The sequence below is a fragment of the Solanum verrucosum genome, unplaced genomic scaffold (assembly GCF_900185275.1).
Source record: "Solanum verrucosum unplaced genomic scaffold, falcon-dt-bn FXZP01000003.1, whole genome shotgun sequence".
In the NCBI taxonomy this organism is placed as follows: domain Eukaryota; kingdom Viridiplantae; phylum Streptophyta; class Magnoliopsida; order Solanales; family Solanaceae; genus Solanum; species Solanum verrucosum.
The window spans coordinates 1,161,013-1,174,234 of record NW_026020120.1 but is presented as its reverse complement, the minus strand read 5'-3'; the positions used below and the strand labels follow the sequence as shown (position 1 = coordinate 1,174,234).

Genomic DNA, 13,222 nt, shown 5'->3' with positions numbered 1-13,222 from the left:
GTCCATTGTGTCTTCGGAAAGTTTAGGAGTTATGGAAAGTCTTTCGTATGAAGAGGTTCCGATTTAGATTCTAGACCATCAAGTTCAGAAGTTGAGAAATAAAGAACTTCCTTCAGAAAAAGTTCTTTGGAGGAATCAACAAGTTGAGGGTTCTACTTGGGAGGTCGAAGACGATATAATGTCCAAGTATCCTCATCTCTTTCCCTCGCTACTATTCTATCTTGATGTATTAGTTCCTCATGGTTCATTATTTTGGATTCATGTGGTTTAGTCATTCTCATGATTTCATATGCATACATGTTCATGAAAAAAAAACTGATTTTTATGTTATGATTTAGTTTGGAGTAAATTATCCTTGATTATGTGCATTTCAATGAGATTTTCATTCATGTTCGGTTGTAAGTTTCTCTTCGACTCTATTCATCCTAGCTTGAGTCCAATTCGAGGATGAATGTCCCCAAGGGAAAGATATTGTAACACCTAGAAAATTGAAAAGTTGAATTAAAAAGGAAATGTTCCATTTTTTTTGGCTACTACTTCAGACCCATCTACGGTTCGTAGGAGCATCTACGGATTGTAGATGACATTTGTATGAACTAAGTTGAGATTTGAGAAAATTCAAATTTCTAGAGTTGATTCAAAATTGGTGAAATTTTGAACTCAAAGTTGAGGACTACGGGTAAGGTTTACAGATTGTAGACTAAATGACGAGTTAGAGGATTGACTCGTAGGAATTGCAAAATATTTTATGCCCCAGTAAGTGATTCTATGGATGATCAGTAGAAAGGTCTATGAATCGTAGGTCACTTCCGCAACTTTTAAATTAAGGTTATTATGGTCATTTCCTACCCACCTAACCCCTAAACTATGTATTTTTGGACATATAAGTATCCTATAACCAATATTACTATTACAAACTAAGCCCAATTTCTTCCATTCACCTAAAATTCCCCAAATTCTATCAAGTCTTCTTCCCTAATTCTCTCTCAAACTTAAGGTGAAGAACTAGGGTTTCAAATGGATCTCTTCCATCCATTGGGTCCTAAAAAGAACTTCAATGTACAATTCAATTTCACCCAATTAAATTACAGTATATGACAATCTCCATAGGTCCTTTTGATCATGATTTAATTGATGTTATTCTATATTATTATGCATAATTTAACCTTACTACATGATTTTAAATTGATTTCATATGGACCCATGCTTTATGTTTTGACTTTCATCTATGAACTATGAACTATGATCATGGACTGATCATGGATTTTATGCATGTTTTATGAAAGAATGATGCTATGATTTAAGGATGCTTTTAAGTTAAGTATCAATGATTTGTGAAAGGTTTTCTCACAATTTGAAAGGAAATTATGATTTTAGATGCTTAAGAAGGTAAGTGTATATATGAACAAATTTATGAAATCATGGTTTTGAAAGGATCTAACTCTTATACAACATTATGATTTGGATTCATATTTCAATTATTAGTTTTCCTAATATTATGCTTTGATAATTGAATTTATCTATTCCGTTAGAATTTTACTTAGCACCGAGAGAACTTTCAGATGGAGGCTCAATTAGGATAGTCTCTAGTAGCAATCTCCAGTTTCAAACTATGCGCCCTCATATGATTGTCTTAAGTGACTTAGCTAGTGGATCCACATAGCAATAATGATATGATATAGAGTTCTACCTTGGAAAGTAGACTCTCCATTTTCGGTGTGTGAGTTACATCACATTCCATATTGTAGCTCACATGGTCCATTGTTGGTTAAAGCTAATATCCACAAAAGAACTATGACATTCCCTCAACGCTTTCATTAAGTCTTTTATTAATGTTTAGCTTTGTCTCGTGGTTTTAACGACTTTGCTTTCTAAGCTAATTTTAAATGTTCTACTTGGTCATGCATTACATGTTTCAAGTCTACTAGAATATAATATCTACGTTTACACATATTTCCTCATACTTAGTACATTCAATCTACTAATGCATACTTGTGCCTATATTGTTTTATAATATAGGATCTAACGTTCCTCCTTCCGCTCGTGGCTAGATTTTTATTGCTATTCACTATTGGATTGGCGAGTCCTCATACTCTGAGGGAAAAGTCATGAAGACCATTTATTGTTTTAATTTTTTACTTTATTGTTTACTCTTGAGACTTTGTACGTGGTGTATGGGTTACGTCCCAACCACTCTTATAATGTCTTAGAATTTCTTGTCAAGACATAGTTATGGTTTCACATTTATGTTCAACTCTCCTTTATGATGTAGACGTCTTACTTAAAATCTATTATTGTATATTTTATGGTGTTGTATGTATATCAAGTTGCTTGTGTAGGACCTCTCGAGGTCTCATACGCCATGTCACATCTAGGTTATACTTTCGTTCATGGCAATAATCAATCAAAGATAGCCTACTAATATCCGAATTATAATCAAATCCTAAACCTATGTCATTTCTATGATCATTCTTTCCACCATTAATTAAAGTTAATATCCTTCCTCAAGATTAATAACCTAGATTCCAAGGATTAAGAATAAAAATACAAGTTAGGGAAGTGATTAATTTACCTTTACCAAAGTATTGGTGGAAAAACTGAAGGAAACTATCCTAAATCGCCCTTCCTAGTTCCAAGAATAAAGTTGCATAAAATAAGAAACTTTTGGGACTTTTCTACACAAAATCCTGACTATAGTGGTGTTACACCCGTTGTAGCGACTTGCATGGAGACAGGGACTCGTAAATCCTTTTACAAACCTCATTTCGTAACACACCTTCAAATCTTGACTTTCTAAATTAACCTCTTCACGCCGAATATGATACACTAGAGTTTTACTCACCCAAATTCGATTCTGAAAGGCCTATGGATTCCTTAATGTCTACTAGGAAATACGATCAAAGCTTAGACATACCACCTTATCTATTCCTTAATTTTCCTAGACCCTGTCTCACTCTTTCGTCTGATACTGGCTTAGCCTACAATTTTTATGTCATTGCCAAAAAGACTTTTGGCTCAATTCTTTCACCATTGGTCCCCCATAACGACCGGAAGGGGTCGTTACAATTTTTTATCCCATGTATCCAAGATACCTGTATCTGAGTGTATCTGGACGCCTCAAATACATATATCCGAAAATTTTCTAAGACTCGTAATAATGCAAACTAGCATGAATCTAAGTAATTGATTTCTACCAATAGAATTTCTGTTAAGTTACCATGTAAGTTACCTTATATATAAAAGGAGAGATTGAAACTGCTAGAGTTTTACGTACGTCAATTTAATTGATTGATAAGAAAATAAGATGTCTTGGCAAATTTTCTGTCATTAATTAATGCAGATAGATGTATGCTTTAAGAATGAAAAAACTCTATGCCCGTTGCTTTACGGGCAAACAAGACTTGCGTGTACGTTTGTGAAGCCACATTTCCCTTTTAAGCAATATAGTGCCTTCATTTTTACACAGTATTCAATATTTGTATTTAAAATTCAACTAATTTAAATAAATATTTTACAAAGATATTGCTAAAGACGGAACTTCCAAAGAAAAGTTTTCATTCTCAAGACATAAATTTGAAATCTTAAACTAAAAGGGAAGGAACCTTAATCATCTCACCAAAACTCACACTCATCATGTTGGTACAAGCAATAAATGTATGTATAAGCAACAAATAGCTATCTACTATGAAGTAACTATTATCACGAGTCTACTTTAAAATATTATAATATCTGATTTCTCTTATTTTAATTTTACATTACCAATTATATTGCACATTTATTATGAATGTTTTTTGTAGTTATTTTTAAGATGACTTGCAGATGGTGCAAAACTTAAATACTGGTAAAAAAAAAAAGTTAAACTCTATATAAAATCTATACTTGATTTCATAATCACACAAACTATATAATGTAGTTAAGAGCACGTGTTTCAAATATTTAACAAACACAAATATTATGCTTCTTTTTTTTTAAGATATGACTTTCAAAATATTTAAAAATAATCATAAAATTCAATGATGAGTTAAACTATAGCATAAATCGAAGGGGTGGAAGAAATATATTACATGGAAAAGTTCAAAAGGTAAAAAAATTAAATATAGGGCCGTAGGTCAAGAATATTATCGTGTCGATTAGTGTCACATGCTCACAATTTTGTTTAGTTCTTATGGAATGGTTAACAAGATGATTGATTCACAAAAAATTCTTAAATACACAATTTGTTTTATTATACTTTTAAAAAAATTCTATCATTTGAAAAATTAATAACTCTTTTCTATTTTCAGAACGTTACTTTAGGCGATGTATCGGTCGGATACATCATTTTACAACTGATACATCGCTTTATACGATATATCTGGACATACACGATGTATCAGGACATTGAGTGATGTATCTAAAATTGAGACGCGATGTATCAGGACTTGGAGGGGTGTATTCGAAATAGAGACGTAATATATAAGTACATTTTGGGATATATCCGGATTCCATCAAATTTAAAGAATTTTTGTAATTTGGAAAATAATAGACATATAATGTAATTAACTCTTAACAATATATAATTTATGTAAAATTCTCACAACTTTATGTACTTTTGCTAAAGAAGAAATAAATTAAAAAGATAAAAGGGAAAATATCCGGTCTTTTTAAATTACACTTGCCAAAGCTATAAGAAATTTAAAATACTAGGAGGAAACAATTATGGGCAAATTATCACTGCCTTAAATATGAGTGAGTGGCTTATATATGCATGTACTTATGATATCCTCAAAAAAATGAGTTTACAAGATCAAAATGAATAAAATAATATCCTGAATGTAAGGGAAATTTGTATATACTGTGAATTATACATTATAAGATAGTATATATATGCATCTGATATTACCATTAAATGAATTTATCACACTTAACAATAATTTGATATAGATGTATATTACTAATCATGATAAACTGATAAAAATATATTTATGAGGTGTGACATGTTTGTTGTGTATTTGCCCTGAGTTTCTTATCATAAATGACTAGTTTTTTTTTTTGTAGGAAAAGGTTTTTGACTCTATAAATAGAGGTTCATACCTTCTAACATAGTAGCATTCACAATGTAGTTCTAGGAACTCTGAGTGTTTTGTGTAGGGGAAGAAACGGTGGGACACTAGTGTTACGTTAATTCTTGTGTGAATTTCGTTTTATTCCGAGTGAATAGTGTGAGGTCATTTCTATCAATATTTTATACTCTCATATTTATATAGTGAATTGATCATCTCCTCTTGTAGATGTAGGTTGGTTGACCGAACTACTTTAAATCTGTGTGTCTTTTGATATATTTCTCGTTTGTCTTCTGCATGCATTTGACATTATTTATTATTTCAAATCGTGTTCTTTCATTTTCTAGAATCATATATCATGTATGCAATACTAATAAAGGAGTTTGACAAACACATATAACATAAACAAGAAGAAAAACAACCATCACCTACCTCGAATCAAGCCTTAGAAGCTCTATCAAACCCAAGCCTTCCCCTTGTTATGACTTTCGGCTTATTCTTGGTCTAAAATAATAACAAATAACACAATCAATGAATAGTGGCCTAAAAGTACCTCAATTATAATTAAATCCTTAGCCTAGGCCATTCCCATGAATATCCCCACCCAAACCAAGGTTTCTCCACCTTCAATTCAAGTCAAACTCTCCCCTAAGGTCACCCTACAAGAATTCTAACGCCTAAGAATCAGAACACCAAGGTAGGGGAGAAATTAATATACCTTTACCTAAGAAAATTGGTGAAGAAGTGCAGAAAATCGCCCTAGGTCACCCCTCGCTCTTCCCAAAATGTTTTTCTAGAATTATGAGAGGTTTAGGGGAAGTTTATGCATAAACTCGTGTCCATTATAGGAGCTCCACCATAGTGGAATCACCCCCTATAGCGAGGATTAATTCCCCTGTTATAGCAGAGTGGCACCCGCTATAGTGACTTGTATGGAATAGAAACTCGAAATTCTCCCAAAAAGTTTCCATTTTGCAACATACTTTTGAACCATGACGTTCTAAATTACTTAATGCTAAGTTTGATATCGGAAGTTCTACTTATCTGGATTTACTTCTGAAAAGCCTTATGGACTGAATAATGTCTTAACCAATAGAGAAACAAACTCAAGCTTAGACATTTTACCCAATCCATTTCGAAATTGCCTACCTCACCTTTCTTATATTTCATCTAAGAACCCGAAATTTTCAACTTGCCATTTCAAAAGTTCTCTTATCAAATTTCTTTCACCAATGATTTTCCCATAACGATCGGAAGGGGTCCTTATAGTAAACCACCTGCAAGACTCTTACAAAACCATATATACTCAAATTCCCCTTATTATATATGTCTTAGACCACCCAGTCTAACAAAACCGCACAAGCTAGTGAATGAGCAAAGCTCCCAGTCAACATCCTGACTTAACAGTTACATGAAACATGTCCCACATGATCACAACCAACCACCCAACCTAATTCATCACACCTTCTAGCAACACGAATCACCAGAATTCCCAAGGCATCATCTATAATGCTTAACATGCCATCCCGGTCTACACAAGAATCATCCCAGCATTTAAAAATTATCCCGGCCACTCATGGACCAATATATAACAATCATATTACAAAGAAGTAAACCCAGTTCACTCAAGAAACTAACATACAAGAGAAAAATTTTAAAAAAACGTACCAGGCAAGCATGGGATCACGAGCCAACCAAAAGATATCATATATCAAATGAGGTATCAGATTCAATCGATAATATGTATCAAGCATGGTACTCGAGCCAATCAGGAGATATCCTATACCAGGCATGGTACCTGAATAACCTAAAAATATGTACTAGGCATTGTACATGAGTCAACTAAGAGATATCCCATACCAAGCGTGGCGCCCGAGCCAACCAAGAGATATTTGTACCAGATGTGGTACCTAAGTCACCTGATAGTTACAAAAACACAATCACAATCATAATAAAATACAAACACGCTTGTAAATACAAGTAAACAAAATAATTTCATTGCATGAGATTGTAAACAATTCATCATTTCACATTCAAACCTTATGATTTCTCCAACATGCATTGTATAAATTTTACAATAGAGACAGTTAACATGCATATATATCCTAACCTGGAAAACAACAATCATCACCTACTCCTGGACAACTCTTTCCGAACATTTCTTCTCGCTTATGACCCAATACCCATAAATAACACCACTAAGATAACACCCAATAACAATAATGACGTCAACACCAGCGAATCAAGAACCCTTCCATCCTAGACAACTATAAACACGCATTCATCCGCCTAGACTTTGTGCCCGAAGGCCTATACATGCAACTCTCAACAATTAATATGAATTGTGCAATTAAAGATATGTCTAACTACTCAGTTAAGCTTAGCCTACTAGACGCCAAACAACTACTGAAGAACATTGAGCACAAGCTTCTAGATCCGAGGGGATAATCCTAACGAGCATAGATCCGAAACCCATGGGCCTGACCCACCTTGTGCTAGAATCCCTCATCTCCCTTGTCCCAAAGCTTGGAGCAATTTTTGGAGGATTTTTGGAGTAACCCTCGTTTATTTTACCACTGAAGAGGAGGAAAAATAAAACAATTTGTGTTTCTCAGTTTTTGCGCTGCTGACCCCACTATAGCAGTTGCCATAGCAAAAATATTTCTGCTATGTCGGGATAACATCAGCCCAGGTCTATTTCAAATTCCATTTTTTTTTCATGTCATCCAAAATTTTAAATTGACAACGTATTTCAAATTTTTTTGAGACTCCGCACGAAATGGTTACACAATTAAATTAAAATATTTAAATTGGGACACATGAAGTAACTTATATGAAAGAATTGTTGCTTTTTCTTGACCTCACCCACTCAACCAAAAAGAATGAGTAGTTTGTCCATATTAGCATCACTTTAAACAAGCAAAGCGTTTTGAATCCCATGTTTCTTCCCCCCGCCCTTTCTCTCTCACACAGACACAGTGACACAACACAACAAAGCACACAATGCCTATATCACACTCTTCTTCCTTCTCCTCCTCCTCCTTATAAATAGCAATATATTCAGTGAAGAGCCTAATTAAATCTTGAAAAATGGCATCATGTTTATCTGTACTCTTTCTTGCTTTACTTGTTGTTTTTCTCTCTTCTCGTGTTCTTTCCCTTTCTTCATCCAATAATGAGGATGAGTTTATGTTATCTTCTGCTAAATTCCCTGTACCAGTGGCAGAAAAACTCATCAAACAACTTAATTTGTTCCCTAAACATGATATCAACAAGGCTTCATCATCACCCTTAGCTGCTACTCATCAGCAAACTCTCTTTGAGAAGAGATTCAATTTATCTTATCTTGGTGATTCAGGGGCCACTGTTCAAGATTTGGGTCATCATGCCGGTTATTATCGTCTTCCACATACTAAAGATGCAAGGTATGGTTAACACAGTTTTATATTTATATTACTCATCTATCTCAATTTATATGACTTACTTTTCTTTTTAATCAGTTCAAAAAATAATGACACATTTCTATATTAAGTAATAACTTAATTATAAAATATCTATTTTATCCTTAATAAATGATTTATATTTCTATAATTCATTTTGGACCATAAATTTTAAAAATCTTCTTTTCTTTCTTAAACTCCGTGTCAAATCAAATAACCTCACATAAAATAAAAACGGAGGGAATACTAATGATTTATACGTATTTTTAATATAAATACCAAGTTTAGGCTGAAGTGCTAAATTCGGCAAAACTCGTAATCATTGAAATAGCCCCGCCCATGATGATTAATACATTCGATTTGTCACTTTATTACGCAAAGAATGACCCTTTTTATTTCTAGAATTCTTTAATTTAAAAAAAATATTTTACCTTTAATAAAATGATTTTATAGACCGAAATCAAAATAATGTGTGTTCTTAAATTCATGATTTTTTTATGACAACAACAAAAGAGATATTTAATAACAGTAAAATATATTATTACTAAAGTTTTAAGTGATATTTATATAGAATATTTATTATGATTATAAATACTCATATCATATTATATTATATTATATTATATTATATTATATTTTACTATAGAAAATCCTTTATTTATTATAGTGTTTCCAGTTAAATTCCAGAGAAAAAATATTTGGTAATTTTTAATGTTATTTTTATCTTTTGTTTTGGTGTAATTATGAATTGTTTAATTTGTTTGGCAGGATGTTTTATTTCTTTTTTGAATCAAGAAGCAGCCAGAATGATCCAGTTGTTATATGGCTAACAGGGGGGCCAGGATGTAGCAGTGAATTGGCTGTGTTTTATGAAAATGGACCTTTCAATATAGCAGACAATATGTCACTTGTTTGGAATAATTTTGGCTGGGACAAGGTTTTTACTTATTTCATTTCAATTTAATTGCCTAGTTTTTTCTTTTAGTCAGTTTTAATTTATTTATTTTTGACAATTTTTTAATTTCTATTTTTACATATAACATATTTAAAATCACAAGATTAAAAATACATATTTTACATATTATTAATTTAAAATCATAAAATTCATGTGTTTACTTTTGTTCTTTGAAGATTAAGGCACTCTATTTCAAAAAAAGTGGTAAGTACTGATGTAACAAGTTGAGGTGTATCTAAATTCATCGTAACACAATTTAATTATAGATAAAATAAAATATGGGTTTAGATATTTTGAAAATAATGATGAGAATTCACTCCACGTTATCAAAACATATATAATATCATTCAAAAAAGAAAATTATCATGCAAAGCATCTTTGTTTTTTACCAAGTAGAATTTTTTTTACATAGCAAATTTTCTTTTGTTTTGTTTTTTAATTTTTGAAGAGAAAATTTGGCAGCCTTTTGCTCTATCTTCATTTACACGTAAAGTCCCATCCACTTTGTGAACCTATACATCTTTAATTTCTACTTCCCCCCCCCCCCTCCTCCCCGTCGCCCCCCACAATGACATAGGGACATAACATAAAGTCCCTAATAATCACTTTATTTGCTTTTCATTTTTTTCCTGAATAAATAAGATTCCACTACTCAAATTTCTCATAGAATTGTTGATTAAAGTGGTTTTTCAATATCAATTATTAGCTAGCAAAGGTCATAAATCAAAAATATTAGGCGCGAATTCCAATTACATTGACCCAATGGGCTCTCGAATATCAAATGGTTAAACTGGGAAAAGAGAGATTTTTTTGAATTACACTCTTGATTCATGTTTGTAGTTAAACGAATATGTAACGGAGTGAATTATAATTCAACAGGTCTCAAACTTAATATACGTTGATCAACCAACTGGAACTGGTTTCAGTTATACATCAGACGATGATGACATTCGTCACGATGAAAGGGGTGTTAGCAACGACCTTTACGACTTCTTGCAGGTTTGTTACTCTCTGTTTTGTTCCTTTTTTTTTTTTCTCTCTTGTTCCAAATCTAAAGTTTAAACCTCTACTTTTTTTAATAAAATATTATTGTCCAAATATTTGAATGTTATTTCTTTGTCCTTTTTTATGCATAGGCTTTCTTCAAGGCACATCCTCAGTATGTAAAGAATGATTTTTACATAACTGGAGAATCATATGCTGGGCATTACATTCCTGCATTTGCTTCTCGCGTTCATCAAGGTAACAAGAATAAAGAAGGAATTCCAATAAATCTTAAGGTAATTTATAACTAATTAACTCATTTTGCAAAGCTAATTTGCTTTGTTTGGACTGGTTGCGGTGCTAATTCAGTTAATTATATTCGATTAGGGATTCGCCATTGGTAATGGACTCACTAATCCAGAAATTCAGTACAAAGCCTACACTGACTATGCATTGGATATGAGATTGATCAAACAATCTGATTACAATGTCATTGACAACTCATATCCAAAATGTCAACAGGCAATTAAGCTTTGTGGTAATCTTCATCTCACCAACTGTATTTATCATTTAAATACTTCACTATTCTTGACATCATCTGTGTGCTATGCAAAAAATTTTAGGAACTGATGGTGGAAGTGCTTGCATGGCGGCATATCTTGTTTGCACAAGTATCTTCAACAAGATAATGAATGTTGTGGGTAACAAAAATGTAAGAAAGCATAATTTCTTTTATTTTTCTCTCCGAGCTAATAGTATGGTAACTAGAATCACACCGATTTCTAACGATAACATTACATAAAAACTGGAATTATCTATAAACTTCGTTGCTAGATTACTCATAGCTAACAAACTTTTTCGATAAATGGTAGCTAACTCATTGTTGAATAAGATTAGCTACGGATGTTGATATTTAGCTACTGAATTTGTCCTGCCGCTAATTCCAATATTTTTAGTAGTGTAACATGTATTAACTCATTACTTGGGACCTGCAGTACTATGATGTCAGAAAGACTTGTGATGGTGATCTCTGCTATGACTTTTCCAACATGGAAAATCTCCTCAATGATGAGCAGGTTAAACATGCCCTTGGTGTCGGGGATATTGAGTTTGTGTCGTGTAGTTCTACAGTTTACCAGGCAATGCAGTTGGATTGGATGAGGAATCTTGAAGCTGGTATTCCTCCACTCCTTGAGGATGGAATCAAGCTACTTGTGTATGCCGGGGAATATGATCTTATCTGCAACTGGCTAGGTAAGCTTCATTCATTTGTGATAGTACATTTTTTATGTGCAGTCAATGGAAATCTACTTATACAGAGCTAAATAGTTTGAGGTAAGCTTAAAAGGCATAACATGCTCAGTATAGCCGACCCCAATTTATTTGTGATAGAGACATAGTTTTAGTTATTGTGATTCATAACTAAACTATTTTTCATGCTATGGACAGGGAACTCGAGGTGGGTGCATGCAATGGAATGGTCTGGACAGAAAGATTTTGGGGCAGCACGATCGGTTCCTTTTACAGTAGATGGTGAAGAGAAAGGAATTGAAAAGAACCACGGGCCTCTAACTTTCCTTAGGGTCCATGATGCAGGACACATGGTTCCAATGGATCAACCTAAGGCAGCACTTGAAATGCTGCAGAGATGGATGCAAGGGAAATTGTCTAAAGAAGGTCACTTTGCTCATATGTAGTTTCTTCAACTTACAATTAAGGCCCAATAACAGTTTTACAAGTTGATATGGAAAAATGTGATACAAATCATGTAAATACTCTTTCAAAAATTCATGTCTATTTTGAGGAGAATGGTGTTCTGTCTGAGGTTACACTAAGCATGTATTAAAAAGTTGAAAAACCACATCAACTCTTGAAAAGAGCTTATATGTAACAAGTATTCATGGTGATTGTTAAATTGCTGAATCAATACACTATCAATGGTGAAAGAATGTAAATGGAAGCAGTTAAGAAAACAGAGAGTACATCTTCTTCAGAGAACTTGCATTGAATACCATCTGTAAATTGGATTGTCTAACTACAAATGAATGAGGCTAGGACCTTTTATATACAAAAGATTCTACTTGCTAATCATCTCTAACAATCTACTAACTACATAAAATATCTTCTAACAAACTCTAACTGACTCGTGTGCCAGCTCAACTCAACTAGCTGCAACTTGTTTATCATAGTCGTAGTCCTCAATACCCCCCTTCAAGCTAGGTGGTATGAAGATGTTCTTCAAGCCTAGCTTGGAAACGAGATAAGAGTGTTGGGCAGAACTTAGTCCCTTTGTGAGGATATCAACAAGTTGTTCTTGTGTGGGCAAATAGTGAATCATCACAAGGCCAGCTTGAACCTTTTCCCGAATGAAGTGACAGTCTATGTCGATGTGTTTATTCCTTTCGTGGAATACATGATTAGTTGCGATCTGAATGGCAGCTTTACTATCACAATATAAAGAAATAAGTAAAGACAATGGCATATCCATCTCCTTGAATAAACCAATTAACCAAACTAGCTCAGCGACAGTGGAGGCGAGGCTCCTATACTCTGCCTCTGCAGAACTTCTGGAAATGGTAGGATGTTTCTTAGACTTCCAGGATAACAATGCACTTCCAAATTGAATCATATAACCAGTAATGAATTTCCTATGCTTGAAGTGTGTCTGTTGTCTGAACAGCCATATAAAGGCCTAGACCTGGAGCTTGTTTCACATACTTCACCACTCGAACAACTACTTCCATATGAATAGCCTTAGGAGCATGCATGAATTGGCTCAAATGCTCTACTGCAAAGGATAT

The 13,222-nt window shown here is 33.3% G+C and overlaps 2 protein-coding genes across 6 annotated transcripts in view; one reads left to right on the top strand and one right to left on the bottom strand.

The window, feature by feature from the left end:
• Positions 1-13,222, bottom strand: part of LOC125825752 (elongation factor 1-gamma 2-like) — a 1,064,241-nt gene that overhangs the window by 487,786 nt on the left and 563,233 nt on the right. The window lies entirely within an intron of this gene.
• LOC125825751 (serine carboxypeptidase-like) lies at positions 8,068-12,153 on the top strand. Its single transcript, XM_049505061.1, has 8 exons — positions 8,068-8,467; positions 9,251-9,419; positions 10,317-10,436; positions 10,574-10,717; positions 10,809-10,959; positions 11,045-11,133; positions 11,417-11,675; positions 11,871-12,153. Exons 1-8 carry the CDS (start codon positions 8,133-8,135, stop codon positions 12,116-12,118), a joined length of 1,515 nt encoding a protein of 504 aa, XP_049361018.1. The 5' UTR covers positions 8,068-8,132; the 3' UTR covers positions 12,119-12,153.